Below are 15,623 nucleotides of genomic sequence, written 5' to 3'. Positions count from 1 at the left end.
CAACCGTGTTTACTCTTTTTAAATCATAATGACAACAGAAACTACCCAAATGACCCTGATCAAAAGTTTACATACCCTGGTGATTTTGGCCTGTGTATAAAAGGTCAATGAGTTTCTGGACTCCTGACAGACCCTTGCATATTTCATCCAGTGCTGCACTGATGTTTCTGGATTCTGAGTCATGGGGAAAGCAGAAGAATTGTCAAAGGATCTGCGGGAAAAGGTAGTTGAACTGTATAAAACAGGAAAGGGATATAAAAAGATATCCAAGGAATTGAGAATGCAAATCAGCAGTGTTCAAAATCTAATCAAGAAATGGAAAATGAGCAGTTTTGTTTGATAACATACTGTATTCATCTTGCCATCAATTCTTACCAAATTTCCTGTGCCTTTGTAGCTCACACATCCCCCAACATTAGCGATCCACCTCCATGTTTCACAGTAGGAATGGTGTACCTTTCATCATTTATTACAATTTTATTATATATGCTATGTAATAGGTTTTAACATGCCAAAAATATGGTTGTATTATAGGATGTTCAGATAGATTAATTTGCTGCCCGTTCTAAATGATGTTTGAAATGAACATTCTTTTGAATCTGTCAAGTTTCGCTGTTTAGGCCACTGTGTGTATCGCTATTGTGACTTTTAATTGTCATTTGATTGTTTAACAACAATGATACCGCTGATCGAGCGTAAACAACGATGATGCAGCGTTCATCTGGATATCCGATTGGATAACGTCACGATGATGTTCAGTAATGCCCATAAAGTGAGGCTTGTCCGGATTGCTACACCGGATTGGCCGTTCAGCAGCCAATAGAAAGGAAATAGTAGTAATTTAAGGGCACGTTAAGTAGCCAAAAGCATAACCAAGTATCCTCTTGAAAAAGTTTGCATAGGGCGGACGAAATGCGTTGGGGCGGAGCTTTGTGGTGCTCCATTGAAACTAACAAACAACAGGAACAAACTTGGTGTCAACTTACTGAAAGATACTAGAGACCGGTATTTGGACTAAGACGCTAATACGTTCCACTATTCTTCCGTGATTGGGATACAGGCTTGTTACCTTTTTTATCTTGTAAGTGTTTTTAACCCCAGTGTGTGGTATAAAGCATATAACGTCTACCTTGATATGGGCTTGCGCTTGTTTCTTTCTCAATAGGATTGCTGTATAGAGAGTGTTGGGTGGCACACCTCTGAAAGCAGCTACAGCCTGTGGATCAAGGTTCCAGGGATCATTTTGGAAACAGTTGGAATTCCCAGTTAATGTTTGGACTGCCCTGAACTATTGCTAATACTGTATTCTAACCCTCAGCTTGTGGAAGTGGTAAAATGATTCCCCTTTGATCCTGTTCGATTCACATTTTGGGTATTTTATTGTCATATATTGGTCAACATCCATTTTAGATATAGGCACGTATTTTTATATATTTTAGCATATAGCATTTTAGGATGTGCAATTTACTCTTAAAGGTATAACATATATTCATTTATATTCTTTATATAGTATTGTATCATCTTTGCTTCACTTTCTACGTAACATATAGTATGCATTATTGTCTGCTGTAGATACATTTATCATTCATTATTGATTTTGTTATTACCTGCATACCTGGTCAAAATTTTTTGCCACACCCCTCTCCTTCTAGTTGCGCTGCTAATACTTTGTTTTGAGTTTGTTGACACACTAATTACAAGCAAACAGATCACAGGTGAGGGTGGTTACCTTTAATAGCCATTCAAACCCCTTTGTGTCAACTTGTGTGCATGTTATCAGGCCAAAATCATCAGGGTATGTAAACTTTTGATCAGGGTCATTTGGGTAGTTTCTGTTATTAGGATTTAAAAAGAGTAAATACAGTTGATTGATAATAAATGGCTTCAGCCAAACACTAACCATGAGTGAAAGAAAAGTTTTTGTGTTATCATGCATATTCTCTGAAAAATGGCCAAGAAATCATAAATTCTGCCAGGGTATGTAAACTTATGAGCACAACTGTATATGTATGTATATATATATATGGATTTTTTTGTTGTTGAATACTCTGAAGGGCTCCTATATTGCAGTCACAGTGTTGCAATCTAATGTATGTGCAAGGTGAGTGGGTTATGAAAGCCCATAGGAAAATATCACTAGTACAGGTGTTTAGTGGGGCAGAAGGCCTTTTACTATGCTGATGCTTGTAAGGTCACACTGCAGAGTTCACAAGCCTAACCCTGATATATATCTGTCCGTAACTGGTCTCACCAGAGGAGATAAGATAAGGTACTGTATACAAATACAAATTTGACAGTGATGTGTCGTCTGCTCCAGTAACATATCCAGATTGGTTCCTTGAATAAGGAAGGTGGTTGTGCGAGTTTAAAGAAACATGAAACCCCCCAAAAAAGTTTTTCTTTCCTATGACATGGAGAGTCCACGACGTCATTCCAATTACTAGTGGGATATTCACTCCTGGCCAGCAGGAGGAGGCAAAGAGCACCCCAGCAAAGTTGTTAAGTGTCACTTCCCTTACCCATAACCCCCAGTCATTCTCTTTGCTTCTGTCAATGGAGGATGTGAAGTTGGTGTCTGAAGATTTTATTCCTTTTCTGGGTACTTTTCTCTGCAGGCAAGGATTTGGGTTTAGCTGAGTCCACGTCAATCTCTTGAGTAAGAGTAGTGGTGGCTTTTAAGCAGTTAGAAAGTGGTGAGGTTGTCCTTGCTTTGTTTTCTAACATATTTGCTACCCCTGTTACAGAAAGCCAGAGTTGGTTACTATGTTCTCTCTTTTTCTTCAGGTCTCTGATAGGAGTATGTGTCTTTTCATACCTGGTGAGCTGTCTTTCTGACCGACAGCTGGATATGCAGGTAGGTGCTCTTGCCTCCTAGGTACTGGAGTCTTGCACTATAGATTATGCATTTCGTTCATGGGACATATGTAATCCTTTAGTAAGGATTTTTTTGGGGCAGTGGGCAGGCACTTGTGGTATGTGGAGACTAAGGGGTTAATACTTTCCCTTATGTTTTATGGGACTGTTGACCTTGTGGCAAAAACTTTTTTATTGGTAGTAGACATGTAATTTATTTTAATGGCTATTTTCCGTTTTTACTATTAAGGGCAGGAACGCACGCTTTTATCTTGTTGTGCAGTTCTTTTTACTGCCGCTCACGTGACTTCCCGCTCTTCTGCTATTTTCGTGCTTGGGGATACATTTTGCAGGTTCAGGTAGGGTACCTCAGACTGTCTGAGGTGTAGAGGTGCAAATTTTGTATTTTTTCCCTAATTAGGTCTTAGCGTTTTCTTGCACTAATTTAAAGTAGCAGTACTTGTTTTTTTTGCAAATTATTTTTATTACTCAATTTTTGAAATTTAATTTAACTATGGACTCTGAACAGGGGTCTGATTCTTTTGATAAATGTTAGATAGGACCTTAAAAGCTAAGGATAAATTACTCCCTTCTGAGCCTATAGTCTCTCAGGATAATGCTGTTCAGGATATGCCACAGCTTTCTCCTCAAACGTCACAAGCCTAAATGGCATCACATACAGTGCCCTGCGGTTTCTTTCAGCCTCCTGGAGGCGTGTATTTGTCTGTAGATTTTGCTGCATAGATATCTTTTGCGGTGTCTGCGGCTTTATCTGCTTTTCCGATGATAGGGAAGCGCAAGAGGAAATCAAAGCATATGTCTGATAATAAGGTGTCTGTTCCATCTGCTGCTTGAAGGTTGACCTCCCCCATAAGTCTGACGAGGAGGATACCTCAGTAGCTTTTGAGGGTGAAATCTCAGATTCTAACAGTATAAATCCTTTGACTGATTCTGAAGAAGTAAACTTCAGATTTAAGCTTGAACACCTTTGTTTACTTCTAAAAGAGGTACTGGCTACTTTGGACGACTCTGATTTTTCTGTTACTGTCACTCCTAAAAACTCTAGTAAGCTTAACAAATACTATGATATTCCTTCCTCTGTGGAAGTGTTTCCAGTTCCAGACCGTGTGTCAGAGATCATTGCACAGGAATGGGACAAGCCAGGGATTCATTTTTCCCCGTCTCCTGTCTTTAAAAAGATGTTTCCTGTTGCTGACTCTATTCGGAGAAGGTAGAAGGAGCTATTTCTACTCTGGCCAAGAGAACCACGATTCATATAGAGGATAGCTGTTCTTTTAAGGATCCCATGGACAAGAAGCTGGAGGCTTAGTTAAAGAAAATGTATGTTCATCAGGGTCTAAAATGGCAACCTGCAGTTTGTATTGCCACAGTAACAAGTGCAGCATCTTATTATTGTGATGTTTTGTCCGTATTGATTTTAGAGGAGACTCTGCTACAGGAGATCCAAGATAGGATTAAGGCTCTCAAACTGGCCAATTCCTTTATCTCTTATGCTAACATGCAAGTCATTAGACTGGGAGCCAAGAAGTCCAAGCTCCTGTCGCTACCTTACAAGGGTAAGACCCTGTTTGGTCCTGGTCTGGTGGAGATAATTTCTGAAATTACTAGTGGGAAATGGGTCTTTTCTACCACAAGACGAGAAGAATAGATCGCCAAAATTCAAATTTTTGTTCATTTCCTAACTTCAAAGATCAAAAGTCTTCCTCTTCCTCCTCCAAGCCGGAGCAGTATAAGTCCTCTTGGAGACCCAATCAGTCTTGGAACAATGGGAAGCAATCAAATAAACCTTCATCTGAGACTAAATCAGCATGAAGGGTCTGCCCCCGGTCCGGGATTGGATCAAGTGGGGGGCAGACTCTCTTTGTTTCGATCAGCATGGATACGCAATGTCCCAGATCCTTGGGCTGTGGACAAAGTATCACAGGGTTACAAAATAGAGTTCAAGACTTGTCCTCCCAGGGGCAGATTCCTCCTCTCAAGATTATCTGCCGATCAGGTAAAAAGAGAGGCATTCTTAAACTGCGTTCAGCACCTTTCCTCCCTGGGAGTAATTGTTCCAGTCCCAGTAATGGAACAGGGTCTAGGATTCTATTCAAATCTATTTGTGGTTCCCAAAAAAGAGGGAACTTTTCGATCTATTTTAGAACTAAAATGTCTCAACAAATTTCTCAGGGTTCCGTCCTTCAAAATGAAAACCATTTGTTCCATTCTTCCTTTCCTCCAAGAGGGTCAGTTCATGACGACCATAGACCTGAAGGACACGCATCTTCATGTTACCATTCACAGGCATCATCACCAGTTCCTGAGATTTGCTTTTCTAGACAAGCACTTTCAATTTGTTGCTCTTCCGTTTGGCCTTGCCACAGCGCCCAGAATCTTCACAAAGGTTCTGGGGGCTCTCTTGGCAGGTGTCAGGTCTCAGGGAATTGCGGTGGCGCTTTACCTGGACAACATATTGGTTCAGGCGTCATCTTTTCAACTAGCAAACTCTCATACAGAGATCTTGTTGTCTTTGCTACATTCCCACGGATGGAAACTGAATCTGGAGAAAAGTTCACTTCTTTCAACTACAAGGGTGTGTTTCTTATGGACCATTATAGATTCCCTATCTATGAAGGTTTTATCTGATGGAGGTCAGAAAATCCAAACTTCTCTCTTCCTGCCTCTCTCTCCAGTCTACTGTTGCTCTATGCATGGAGGTAATTGGCCTGATGGTTGCTTCCAAGGACATCATCCCTTTTGCTCAATTCCATTTGAGAGCTCTTCAACTATGCATGCTCAGGCAATGGAACGGAGACCATTCAGATTTATCTCAGAAGATAGATCTGGATCCATTAAAGGGAAATAAAACCCAATTTTTTTTCTTTTATGATTCAGATAGAACATAACATTTTAAACAACTTATAATTTAGTATCGTATTTTCTTTGTTTTCTTGTTATCCTTTGTTGAAAAGCAGAAATGTAAGCTCAAGAGTGCACGTGTCTGCAGCACTATATGGCAGCAGTTTTGCAACAATGTTATACATTAGCAGGAGCACTAGATGGCAGCACTATTTCCTGTCATGTATTTCCTCAGGCATGTGCACACTACCTTCCTAGGTATCTCTTCAACAAAGAATATCATTAGAATTAAATATATTTGATAATAGAAGTAAATTGGAAACTTAAAAAATGGTATTCTCTATCTGAATCATGAAAGAATATTTTTGGGTTTAATGTCCCTTTAACAAGAGACTTTCTCGTGGTGGATTTCTCAGGATCATCTGTCTTAGGGCACATGCTTCTGGAGACCCTCCTGGGTGATTGTGACCACGGACACCAGCCTGCTAGGCTGGGGAGCATTCTGGGACTCGTTAAAAGCTCAAGGCCTGTGGACTCGGGAGGAGTATTCTCTTCCAATAAACATCTTGCAATTGAGAGCGATCTTAAATGCCTTGATGGCTTGGCCTCAGTTGTCTTTTGTCCGGTTTATCAGATTCCAATCTGACATCACCTCAGTGGCTTACATCAACCATCAAGGAGGAAATCGGAGTTCCTTGGCTATGAAGGAGGTGACTTGCATGATTCAGTGGGCGGAAGCTCACAATTGTCTCCTATCTGCCATCCACATTCCAGGAGTGGACAACTGGGAGCGGATTTTCTGAGCAGACAGACCTTTCATCCTGGGGAGTGGACTCTCCATCCGGAGGTGTTCTCTAGATTAATCCTCAAGTGGGGGGTGCCAGAGTTGGATCTGATGGTGTCTCGTCAGAACGCTAAGCTTCCAAGGTACAGTTCAAGGTCAAGAGATCCTCAGGCTGTACTGATAGATGCTCTGGTGGTTCCTTGGGATTTTGGTTTAGCATACCAGTCTTCTGCCCTTTTTGTTTGTTTCTCTGGAAAGTGGAAGGGTCAGAAGGCCTCCTCTACTTCGCTTTCCCTCTGATTGAAAAGTATGATTCGTTTTGCTTTTGAGACTGCTGGACAGTGGCGTCCTGAGAGAATTACGACTCATTCTACTAGGGCTGTCTCCTCATCTTGGGCTTTAAAAAAATAAGCTTCTGTGGAACAGATTTGCAAGGCGGCTACGGACCTCTCTGCATACTTTTTCAAAATTTTACAAATTTGATACTTTTGCCTCGGCTGAGGCTTCCTTTGGGAGAAAAGTTCTTCAAACGGTGGTGCCTTCGGTTTAGGCCGGCTGTCTTGTTCTCCCTCCCTGTTCATTCCATGTCCTCTAGCTTTAGTATTGGATCCCACTAGTAATTGAAATGACGTTGTGGATTCTCCATGTCTTAAGAGAGAAAATAAAATGTATGCTTACCTGATAAATTTCTTTCTTTCCGGACATGGAGAGTCCACGACCCCACCCTTAATTAAGACAGTATTTTTTGTTATACCTCATGCACCTCTACACCTTTGTGTTATCTTCTCTTTCCATTTCCCTTCAGCTGAATGACTGGGGGTTATGGGTAAGGGAAGTGACACTCAACAGCTTTGCTGGGGTGCTCTTTGCCGCTTCCTGCTGGCCAGGAGGGAATATACCACTAGTAATTGGAATGACGTTGTGGACTTTCCATGTCCGGAAAGAAAGAAATTTATCAGGTAAGCATAAATTTAATTTCTTCTTTATGACACAATGAGTCCACTAATGGAATATCCACCTCCTGGTCAGCAGGAGGAGGCAAAGAGCAAAACAGCAAAGCTGTTAAATAGTGCCTCCCTTCCCTCCCACTCCAGTCATTCTCTTTGCCTACGTTAGTAATAGGAAGAGGTAAAGTTAGGTGTTAGAAAAGATTCTTCAATCAAGAGTTTATTATTTTTATAGTGCAAGATTGTGCTGCTTTGTTTTGGGGTGTAGCCGTAGTCCATATCAGTCTCTTCAGTAGAACATTGGTGGCTTTAGAGCAATGGGAACTTGTGGGACATAATTCTCACTGTGCCTCCCATATATTTATGCTGCCCTATTCCTGGAAGTCTGAGTGAGATGACTCTATCGTTACACAAGTCCATGTAAGGGAGAGGACCTCTCAAACCTGATGATCTGCCTTGCTGCCTGGCAGAATGATAAGGTGAGTGCTGACTTAATGTTTCTGGGGGAAAAGTAAAACGGTCTCAGAAAAAAGTTGGGCACTTTTATGGAAAAGTTCTATATGGTATCCTAGTGCATTATAGAGGATCATATAGGGCAGCATTGGCAGGCTCTGGGGACTGAGGAGTCAGGCTCAATGTGTACTCTGTCAGTTTTATTACAGAGTTTTCATGGCCTTAAGATGTAGACTAACATGTTAGCAACACGCCCACGATGGGCAGGACTAGTGTTGGTGCTAATATTAGGTGCTGCGCATATACTTCTCTCTGTTACAATATAGACTGAGAGTAAATCTAATCTTCTGTTTTTTTGTTAGTAAAACGGATTTATGACTCTGCAGCTTCTGCCGGAATTACTAGATGGGTTCGGGTTGGCATAGCGCTTTAGTCTAATTCGACAAGGTGTCAGTCGCAACAGCTAGTAGTGTTAAAGCTGTTTGATGAGTGTTAAGATCTGTTTGGTAGTAAGCGTGTTTCAGATATCAAAACTGGTCCGTTTCTTGTTGCCAAAAGAAATAAAGCAGTTTCTATTTATCAAGGAAATCAAGGGTTTTCAAAGCGTGATTTTTCTCTGCAAGATGTGGGGAAAATGTTTGCTTGCTGTCTGTTATTGCTTACAAAGGTCTGTTCTTTCTTAGCAAACGAAATAACGCAGTTTCTTTTTAACATTTGAAGAAACACTAACGTTAATTTTTCTGTATAAAGGTTTAGAAAAATAGTTTCTACTTATATGTCATAGAATCAGACTTCTGTTTTCTGTTTGCTCAAGAAATAAAGCAGTTTCCTTTTATTATTTAAAGAGACAGTAACGTTATTTTTTCTGCATAAGTTTTTAGGAAAAAAAATTCTGTTTGTCTGTCATAGCTTACAGATGCAAGAACACAGTAGCTTACAGATAGCTGTTATCTTTTTTATTATATAGTCCGCCAGTCATTTTCTTTCCCTCAGGTTTTGAGAGAACACAACATTTCTAGGCCTTTGTGCCATTATTGTTAATTGAACAGTGTCAACATTTGACGTAGTTTTTCTCCTCAAGGGTCCCAAAATCTTTTTTATTAATACAGTGCCATTCCTTTCCTCCCAATTCCCTTGCTACAGGGAGAGCATTATAGGAAATGTTAGAAAATCAGTGTGTAGGGTTTCTGTCCTGACTATATCTATTCTGAATTTTCCTCTCATTAAAAGGGGAGGATATTTCGGTATTGCCTGAGTGTAAGATTTCAAGAGATTCAGTCAGTGTAATTCCTTCCTCTGATGATGTATTCGTCAGATTTAGCTAGAGTTCCTCCGTTTACTACTTAAAGGAGGTTTTAGTTACCCTGGACGACTCTGACACTACGGTCATAGTCAATCCAAGACAATTTCTGTGGCGTTACCTTCATGGCGGAAGTTTTTCTTGTACCAGATAGGACTACAGTGATTATTGCTAAGGCATAAGAGAGATTATTCTCTTTTTCTCTATTCCCTATAGTTATAGCTAATATTCCCAGAGAGAATAGTTTTTCCTTTCAGGATACTATGGTTAGAGAGGTCACTAAGGGGTTGCAATTTCCTCCTGAGGTTTATATTGCTACTATTGTTAGTGTTGCAGCATTTGGGATTTGTTGTCTGATTCCATCCGGACAGACACTCCCCTCTGAGATATTCCAACAGTAAGTTGGCTATTTCTTTTATTGCAGAGCTTTCCTTCAGGTTATTAGGCTGAGAGCTGAGATTTCAGGCTTTCCCATAGTGGCCCGCAGAGCATTATGATTAAAATGTTGATCTGCGGCTGTGTCACCTAAGTCCAAACTTTTGGCGATCCTTACCAAGGAGAGTCCATGTTGGGAACCTGTTTTGGTGGAGCCGGTTTCTTACCTTACGGGAGAACATTTTCTCCATCAGGATAGGAGAAATAAAGATAAAGGACGTCAGAATAAATTTAGTTCCTTTAGAGAATTCAAAGAAAAGTATTCTTCTTCCTCCTCCAAGCAGGAACAGTCCAGGTTTTCCTGGAAGCCCGATCTGTCTGGGAATGGTGAAAGTAATCAGAGAAGCCTTTTATTACAAAGGCTTGGGTTATCCAGGGGCTTTGTGTTCCAAGGATACAAACTAGTATCCAGACCCCTTTTTTCTTTCAGGGTCACGTCTTGGCCTTCCAGATTTTTTGTAAGCTAGACAAAGGAGAAGTATTTTCACACTTAATCAGAACCTCTCTGGCATGGGAGTGTTTGTTCCTGTTCCAAGACAGGAAAAGGGTCGGGGGGGGGGGGGTTATTCCAATCTGTTTGTGGTTCCCAAGAAAGAGGGACCTTTCAGACCAATTTTGGATCTCAAAAGTCTAAACAGGTTTCTCAGAATGCCATCTTCAGGATGGAAGATATTCGTTCCATTCTTTCTCTGGTCCAAGGGGGTCAAGGTATGACCACAGTGGATTTAGAAGACGCATACTTGCATGTTGCCGTCCACAGGGACCTTCACAAATTTCTAAGGTTTGCATTTATAGTCAAACACTTCCAGCTCGTGGCTCTTCCATTCGGTCTTGCCATAGCTACCAGAATTTTCTCAATGGTTCTGCAATCTCTACTGGCAGTGCTCCGATTGCGAACGCAGTACTTTCTACAAGGGAGATCACTTGTGGAAACGTTGTTGTCTTTCCTGCGGTCTTGGATGGTTTCCAACTACAAGGATAGTTTCTTGAGAAGACTAATAGACTCCTCATTAATAAAGATTTTTCTGACAGGTCAGGAAATCAAGGGTTTTCAATTCTTACTTAGCACTTCAGTCCTCTCCTCGGCCATCTGGCCCAGTGCATGGAGTTAATTGGGCTGATGGTAACGGCAATGGACATCATACCATTCCCCCGTTTCCACCTCAGACTCCTGCAAGATTATGTGGATCTGTCTCCGTGATTACAGTTGGAGCAGGAGACAAGGGATCTCTATTTTGGTAGTTGTCTCAGGATCATCCCTCCCAAGGATCCTATTTTAGCCGGTTTTCCTGGTGGAATGTGACAACAGATGCCAGCCTTCTGGACCGGGGAGCAGTTTGGGGCTCTTAGGCTCTTAGGGAACATGGACTCATTCGGAGTCTGTCCTACCCATAATCATTCTGGAATTGAGAGCAATCTTCAGTGCTCTCCTGGTCTTGCCTCAGTTAGCTTCGGCCCGGTTCTCAGTTTCCAGTAGGAAAAATAACTCTAGTGACTTGCATCATCCGTCAGGGAGGAACTTGGTGTTCCTTAGACATGACAGAGGTAGCCAAGATCACTCAAGACCCACAATTGCTGTCGGTTGACTATCCATATTCCAGGAGTGAACATCAGGGCGACCGGTTTCCTATGCAGGCAGATTTTTTTTTTCTGGGGGAGTGGGGACTCCATCCAAAAGTGTTTTCCAGCCGGATTCTTAATTAGGGTCAGTCGGAATTGGATCTCTTGGTTTCTTGGTAGAATGCCAAGTTTCCATGGTACGGGTTGAGGTCAAGGAACCATCAGGCTGTACTGATAGACGCTCTAACGGTACCTTAGATTTTCAGTCTCGCATATCTATTTCTTCCGTTTGATCTTCTTCCTCGAGTCATTGCTCAAATCAATCAGGAGAGGGCGTCGGTGATCCTCCCCTCTCTGACGTGGCTTAGCAGGAGTTGGTATGCAGTCCTGGTGGACAGGTCATCTTGTCCACCTTGGAGACTTCCATTAAGGAGGACCTTCTAATCAAGGGCCCTTCTTTCACCCTATTCTAGTTTTCCTTTCTAAAGCTGACTGCTTGGAGATTGCATGCTTATTATTATCCAAGCGGGGCTTTTCTGTCTCTTTCATAGAGACCATGATTCAGGCTGGAAAGCCTGTAACTAGAAGTTTTTTCCATAAGATATGGTGTAAATATTTCTATTGGTGTGAATCCAAGGGCTACTCATGGAGTAGAGTTAGGATTCCTAGTATTTTGTCCTTTCTCCAAGAGGGTTTGGAGAAAGGTTTATCGACAAGTTCTCTAAAGGGTCAATTCTCTGCCTTAGCTATTTTGTTACACAAACGTTGGGCAGATGTTCCAGATGTTCAATTTTTCTTTTATCAGGCCTGTGTTCAAACCAGTTATTCCTCCATGGAGTATGCATTTTGTTTTCAAAGTTCTTCAAGGGGCTCCATTTTGGCCTATGCATTCAATAGATATTAAGTTGTTATCTTGGAAAGTTTTGTTTCTTGTTGTTATTTCTTCTGCTCGTTGAGTGTCAAACCTCTCGACATTGTAGTATGAGTTCCCTTATCTTATTTTCCAGTCGGCTAAGGTAGTTTTACGTACTAAATTAGGATTCCTTCCTAAGGTTGTTTCTGATCGGAACATTAATCTGGAGACGGTGGTTCCTTTTTTGTGTCCTGATCCTTCTCAGAAGGAACGGCTTCTGCACAATTTGGGTGGTGTCCGTGCTTTAAAGTTTTACCTGCAGGTGACTAAGGTTTTTCTCCAGTCTTCTGCTTTGTTTGTGGTTTCCTCAGGAAGACGTAAGGGACAGAAAGCTATGGCTACTTCTCTTTCTTTTTGGCTGAAGAGTATCATACGTTTTGCATATGAGACTGCTGCACAGCAGTCGCCAGAGAGAGTTACGGCTCATTCCACGAGGGCTGTTGCTTCCTCATGGGCATTCAAAAATTAGATTTATTTGGAACAGTTTGCAAGGCTGCAACTTGGTCCTCTCTTCACACTTTTTCAAAGTTCTACAAATTTGACTCTTTTGCCTCGGCTGAGGCCCCTTTTGGGAGAAAGGTTCTTCAAGCAGTGGTGCCTTCCGTTTAGGTTCCCTATCTTGTCCCTCACGTATCATCTGTGTACTCTAGCTTGAGTATTGAATCCCATTAGTAATTAAGATGATCCGTGGACTCATCATGTCATATTAAAAAAAAGAAAATTTATGCTTGCCTGATAAATGTATTTCTTTTTTGACACGATTAGTCCACGGCCGGCCCTGTTTTTGTAAGACAGGTTGTTCGTTATTATAATAAACTTCTGACACCTCTGCACCTTGGTTTCCCCTTTCTATCCTTAACTTCGGTTGAATGACTGGAGTGGGAGGGAAGGGAGGAGCTATTTAACAGCTTTGCTGTGGTGCTCTTTGCCTCCTCCTGCTGACCAGGAGGTGAATATCCCATTAGTAATTAAGATGATCCGTGCACTCATCGTGTCAAAAACGAAATAAATTTATCAGGTAAGCATAAATTTTCTTTTTTTCATGATTCAGATAAAGTATTAAAATGTAATTAAGTTTCCAATTTACTTCTATTATCTAATTTGTTTTGTTCTCTTGGTATCCTTTGTTCAATAGAATACCTAGGTAGGCTGAAGAGCAGCAATGCACTCCTGGAAGCTAGGTGCTGATTGGTGGATGAACATACTGTATATGCCCCTTGTCATTGTTTCACCCAATGTCTTCAGCTAGCTTCCTGTAGTGCACGGCTGCTCCTTTAACAAAGAATACAGAAGGAATTAAGCAAATTTGCTATTTGAAGTAAATTAGAAAGTTGTTTAAATTTGTATACTCTATCTGAAACATGAAAGAAAAAATTGGGTTTCATAACCCTTTAACCATTACAAACAATTGCAGCAAAAAGGTGTTAATGTATTCATACAATTTCCACACCTGACTAGTATACAGGATACAGAAGACTCTTTTAATTACAAGTTTTTTTTATAACCCTTTAATCTCAACTGGTTCTGTTTTTATGAACCCACAGATGAATACAGAATTAAGCCCGTTGAAGAAGTCAAGTACATGAAAAATGGGGAAGAGGAGGAAGAAAAAATTGTTTCACTGAACCAAGAAAACCTGGTAAGATCTGAGAGCTTACATTTTGCAATTCATTATAAATGAATTGTACAGAATATATATGTGTGTATACAATGCAGTGTACAAGGTTTAGCATTATGTAAACAGGATGTGTGGTTTTGTTTTTAAAGAGGCCGGTTTTGCTATGATTATAAAGAGTTGTGGAGTAGTTTGGCCTAGTGAGACCATCTAGGGCAGTGAATAGAGACGCAGGATTGAGGGAGTTAATATATAATGTAAATGAGAATCCCAGCACTCACCAACCAGACCAAAGGTGCACACTAGTGGGGTCAATGCACTAACCCCAATAAGGTATAGTAACAAAGTAGAAGCAGCACCAGCTTGGAGTATTCTTATTACCTTTTATTCATCAGAGACATATAAAAACAACAACAACGACGTTTCGGTCAGAACCTGACCTAAATCATGTTATGACATGATTTAGGTCAGGTTCTGACCGAAACGTCTTTGGAGTTAATATATAAACAGACTTAGAACAGATAATAATTACCTTAGGAGTCTGTAATACATTTTAAAATACTCCCTTTAAATGGAATAAGAAACAAACTATAGTTTAGATTCCCTGTAACCCATTTTGTTGTACAAGCCCAGGGCAGACCCTATACTAGACGCTCCTCTTAGTAAAGGTGCTCTTGCAGCCCATTTGCCATATGCTGACTGTCACTGACAGGGACTGTGATGGGAAAGAAAGGAAAATACTGATCCTGGCTGCCACATTTGTATAGCAGCCAGAGTGATGTATTAGAAGTGACAGTACCAGTGCATGCCACAAGGGGGAGTGCAGTGGCAGCCTCGCTCTGTCATTCCACCTATCGCCAATAATAACAGTATATTAGTGCGCCACTTCAGATGTTGAATCAGCACTGTCTGCAAAGACACACTAGAGCTACAGGATCTTAAAATAATATCATCCTATTTAAAGGGACATAAAACTCACATTTTTTTATTTCATGATTCAGATAGAACATATCATTTTAAACAACTTTTCTATTTACTTCTGTTATCACATTTGCTTCATTCTTTTGGAATCCTTTGTTGAAAGAGCAGCAATGCACTACTGTAAACTAGCTGACCACATCTGGTAAACCAATGCCAAGGTTTATGTGTGTAGCCACCAATCACTAGCTAGCTCCCAGTAGTGCATTCTTACTCCTGAGCCTACTTAGGTATGCTTCTCAACAAATGGTACCAAAAGAACAAAGTGAATTAGAAATGCATTCTCTCTGAATCATGAAAGTTAAATTTTGGCTTAACTGTGCATTTAATATCTGCCCCTTCTTTGTTTTGTATTTATGCAGTTCCCTTTAAACTAAAACTGAATGTTTAGTTTTCTGTCTGCTCGTCATGCTGTTCTATACCTGTTGCCCCTCCCACTAAGAATGCAATTATTGATTAAAGGCTCCTCAGTCAGGGCCACGTTTATCTTTAGGTACAGTAGGCAACTGAAAGTAAGATGTAATGTAACAATGTATGACTTTACTATATATATATCTGACAAGTACTGCTATTTAGATGCTGTTCTGGGGTGGTTTTACAGATATGTAAAACAAAGAACCTTCTGGTTAAAGGGATCAGAGTTGGGATTCTGCTCTCAGCTAGGTGCCCTGATCCACTTTGCCAGAACTTTATATCTTCCTCAGATATAGGAGGGTCACTCTTCCTCAGATATAGGAGGGTCACTCTTCCTCAGATATAGGAGGGTCACTCTTCCTCAGATATAGGAGGGTCACTCTTCCTCAGATATAGGAGGGTCACTCTTCCTCAGATATATAAGGGTCACTCGACTCTTCCTCAAATATAGGAGGGTCACTCTTCCTCAGATATAGGAGGGTCACTCTTCCTCAGATATAGGAGGGTCA

The 15,623-nt window shown here is 40.9% G+C and overlaps 1 protein-coding gene across 1 annotated transcript in view; it reads left to right on the top strand.

Moving 5' to 3' along the window:
- The window catches only part of C10H1orf21 (chromosome 10 C1orf21 homolog), a gene marked incomplete in the record, with an annotated part of 295,563 nt that overhangs the window by 246,204 nt on the left and 33,736 nt on the right, over nucleotides 1-15,623 (top strand). The window contains 1 exon segment of the mRNA XM_053693854.1: nucleotides 13,652-13,746. Within this exon segment, the coding sequence (XP_053549829.1) occupies nucleotides 13,652-13,746 (95 nt within the window).

This window comes from Bombina bombina, chromosome 10 (assembly GCF_027579735.1).
Source record: "Bombina bombina isolate aBomBom1 chromosome 10, aBomBom1.pri, whole genome shotgun sequence".
In the NCBI taxonomy this organism is placed as follows: domain Eukaryota; kingdom Metazoa; phylum Chordata; class Amphibia; order Anura; family Bombinatoridae; genus Bombina; species Bombina bombina.
The sequence above is the reverse complement of the archived record's forward strand: the minus strand, read 5'-3'. Positions and strand labels throughout refer to the sequence as shown.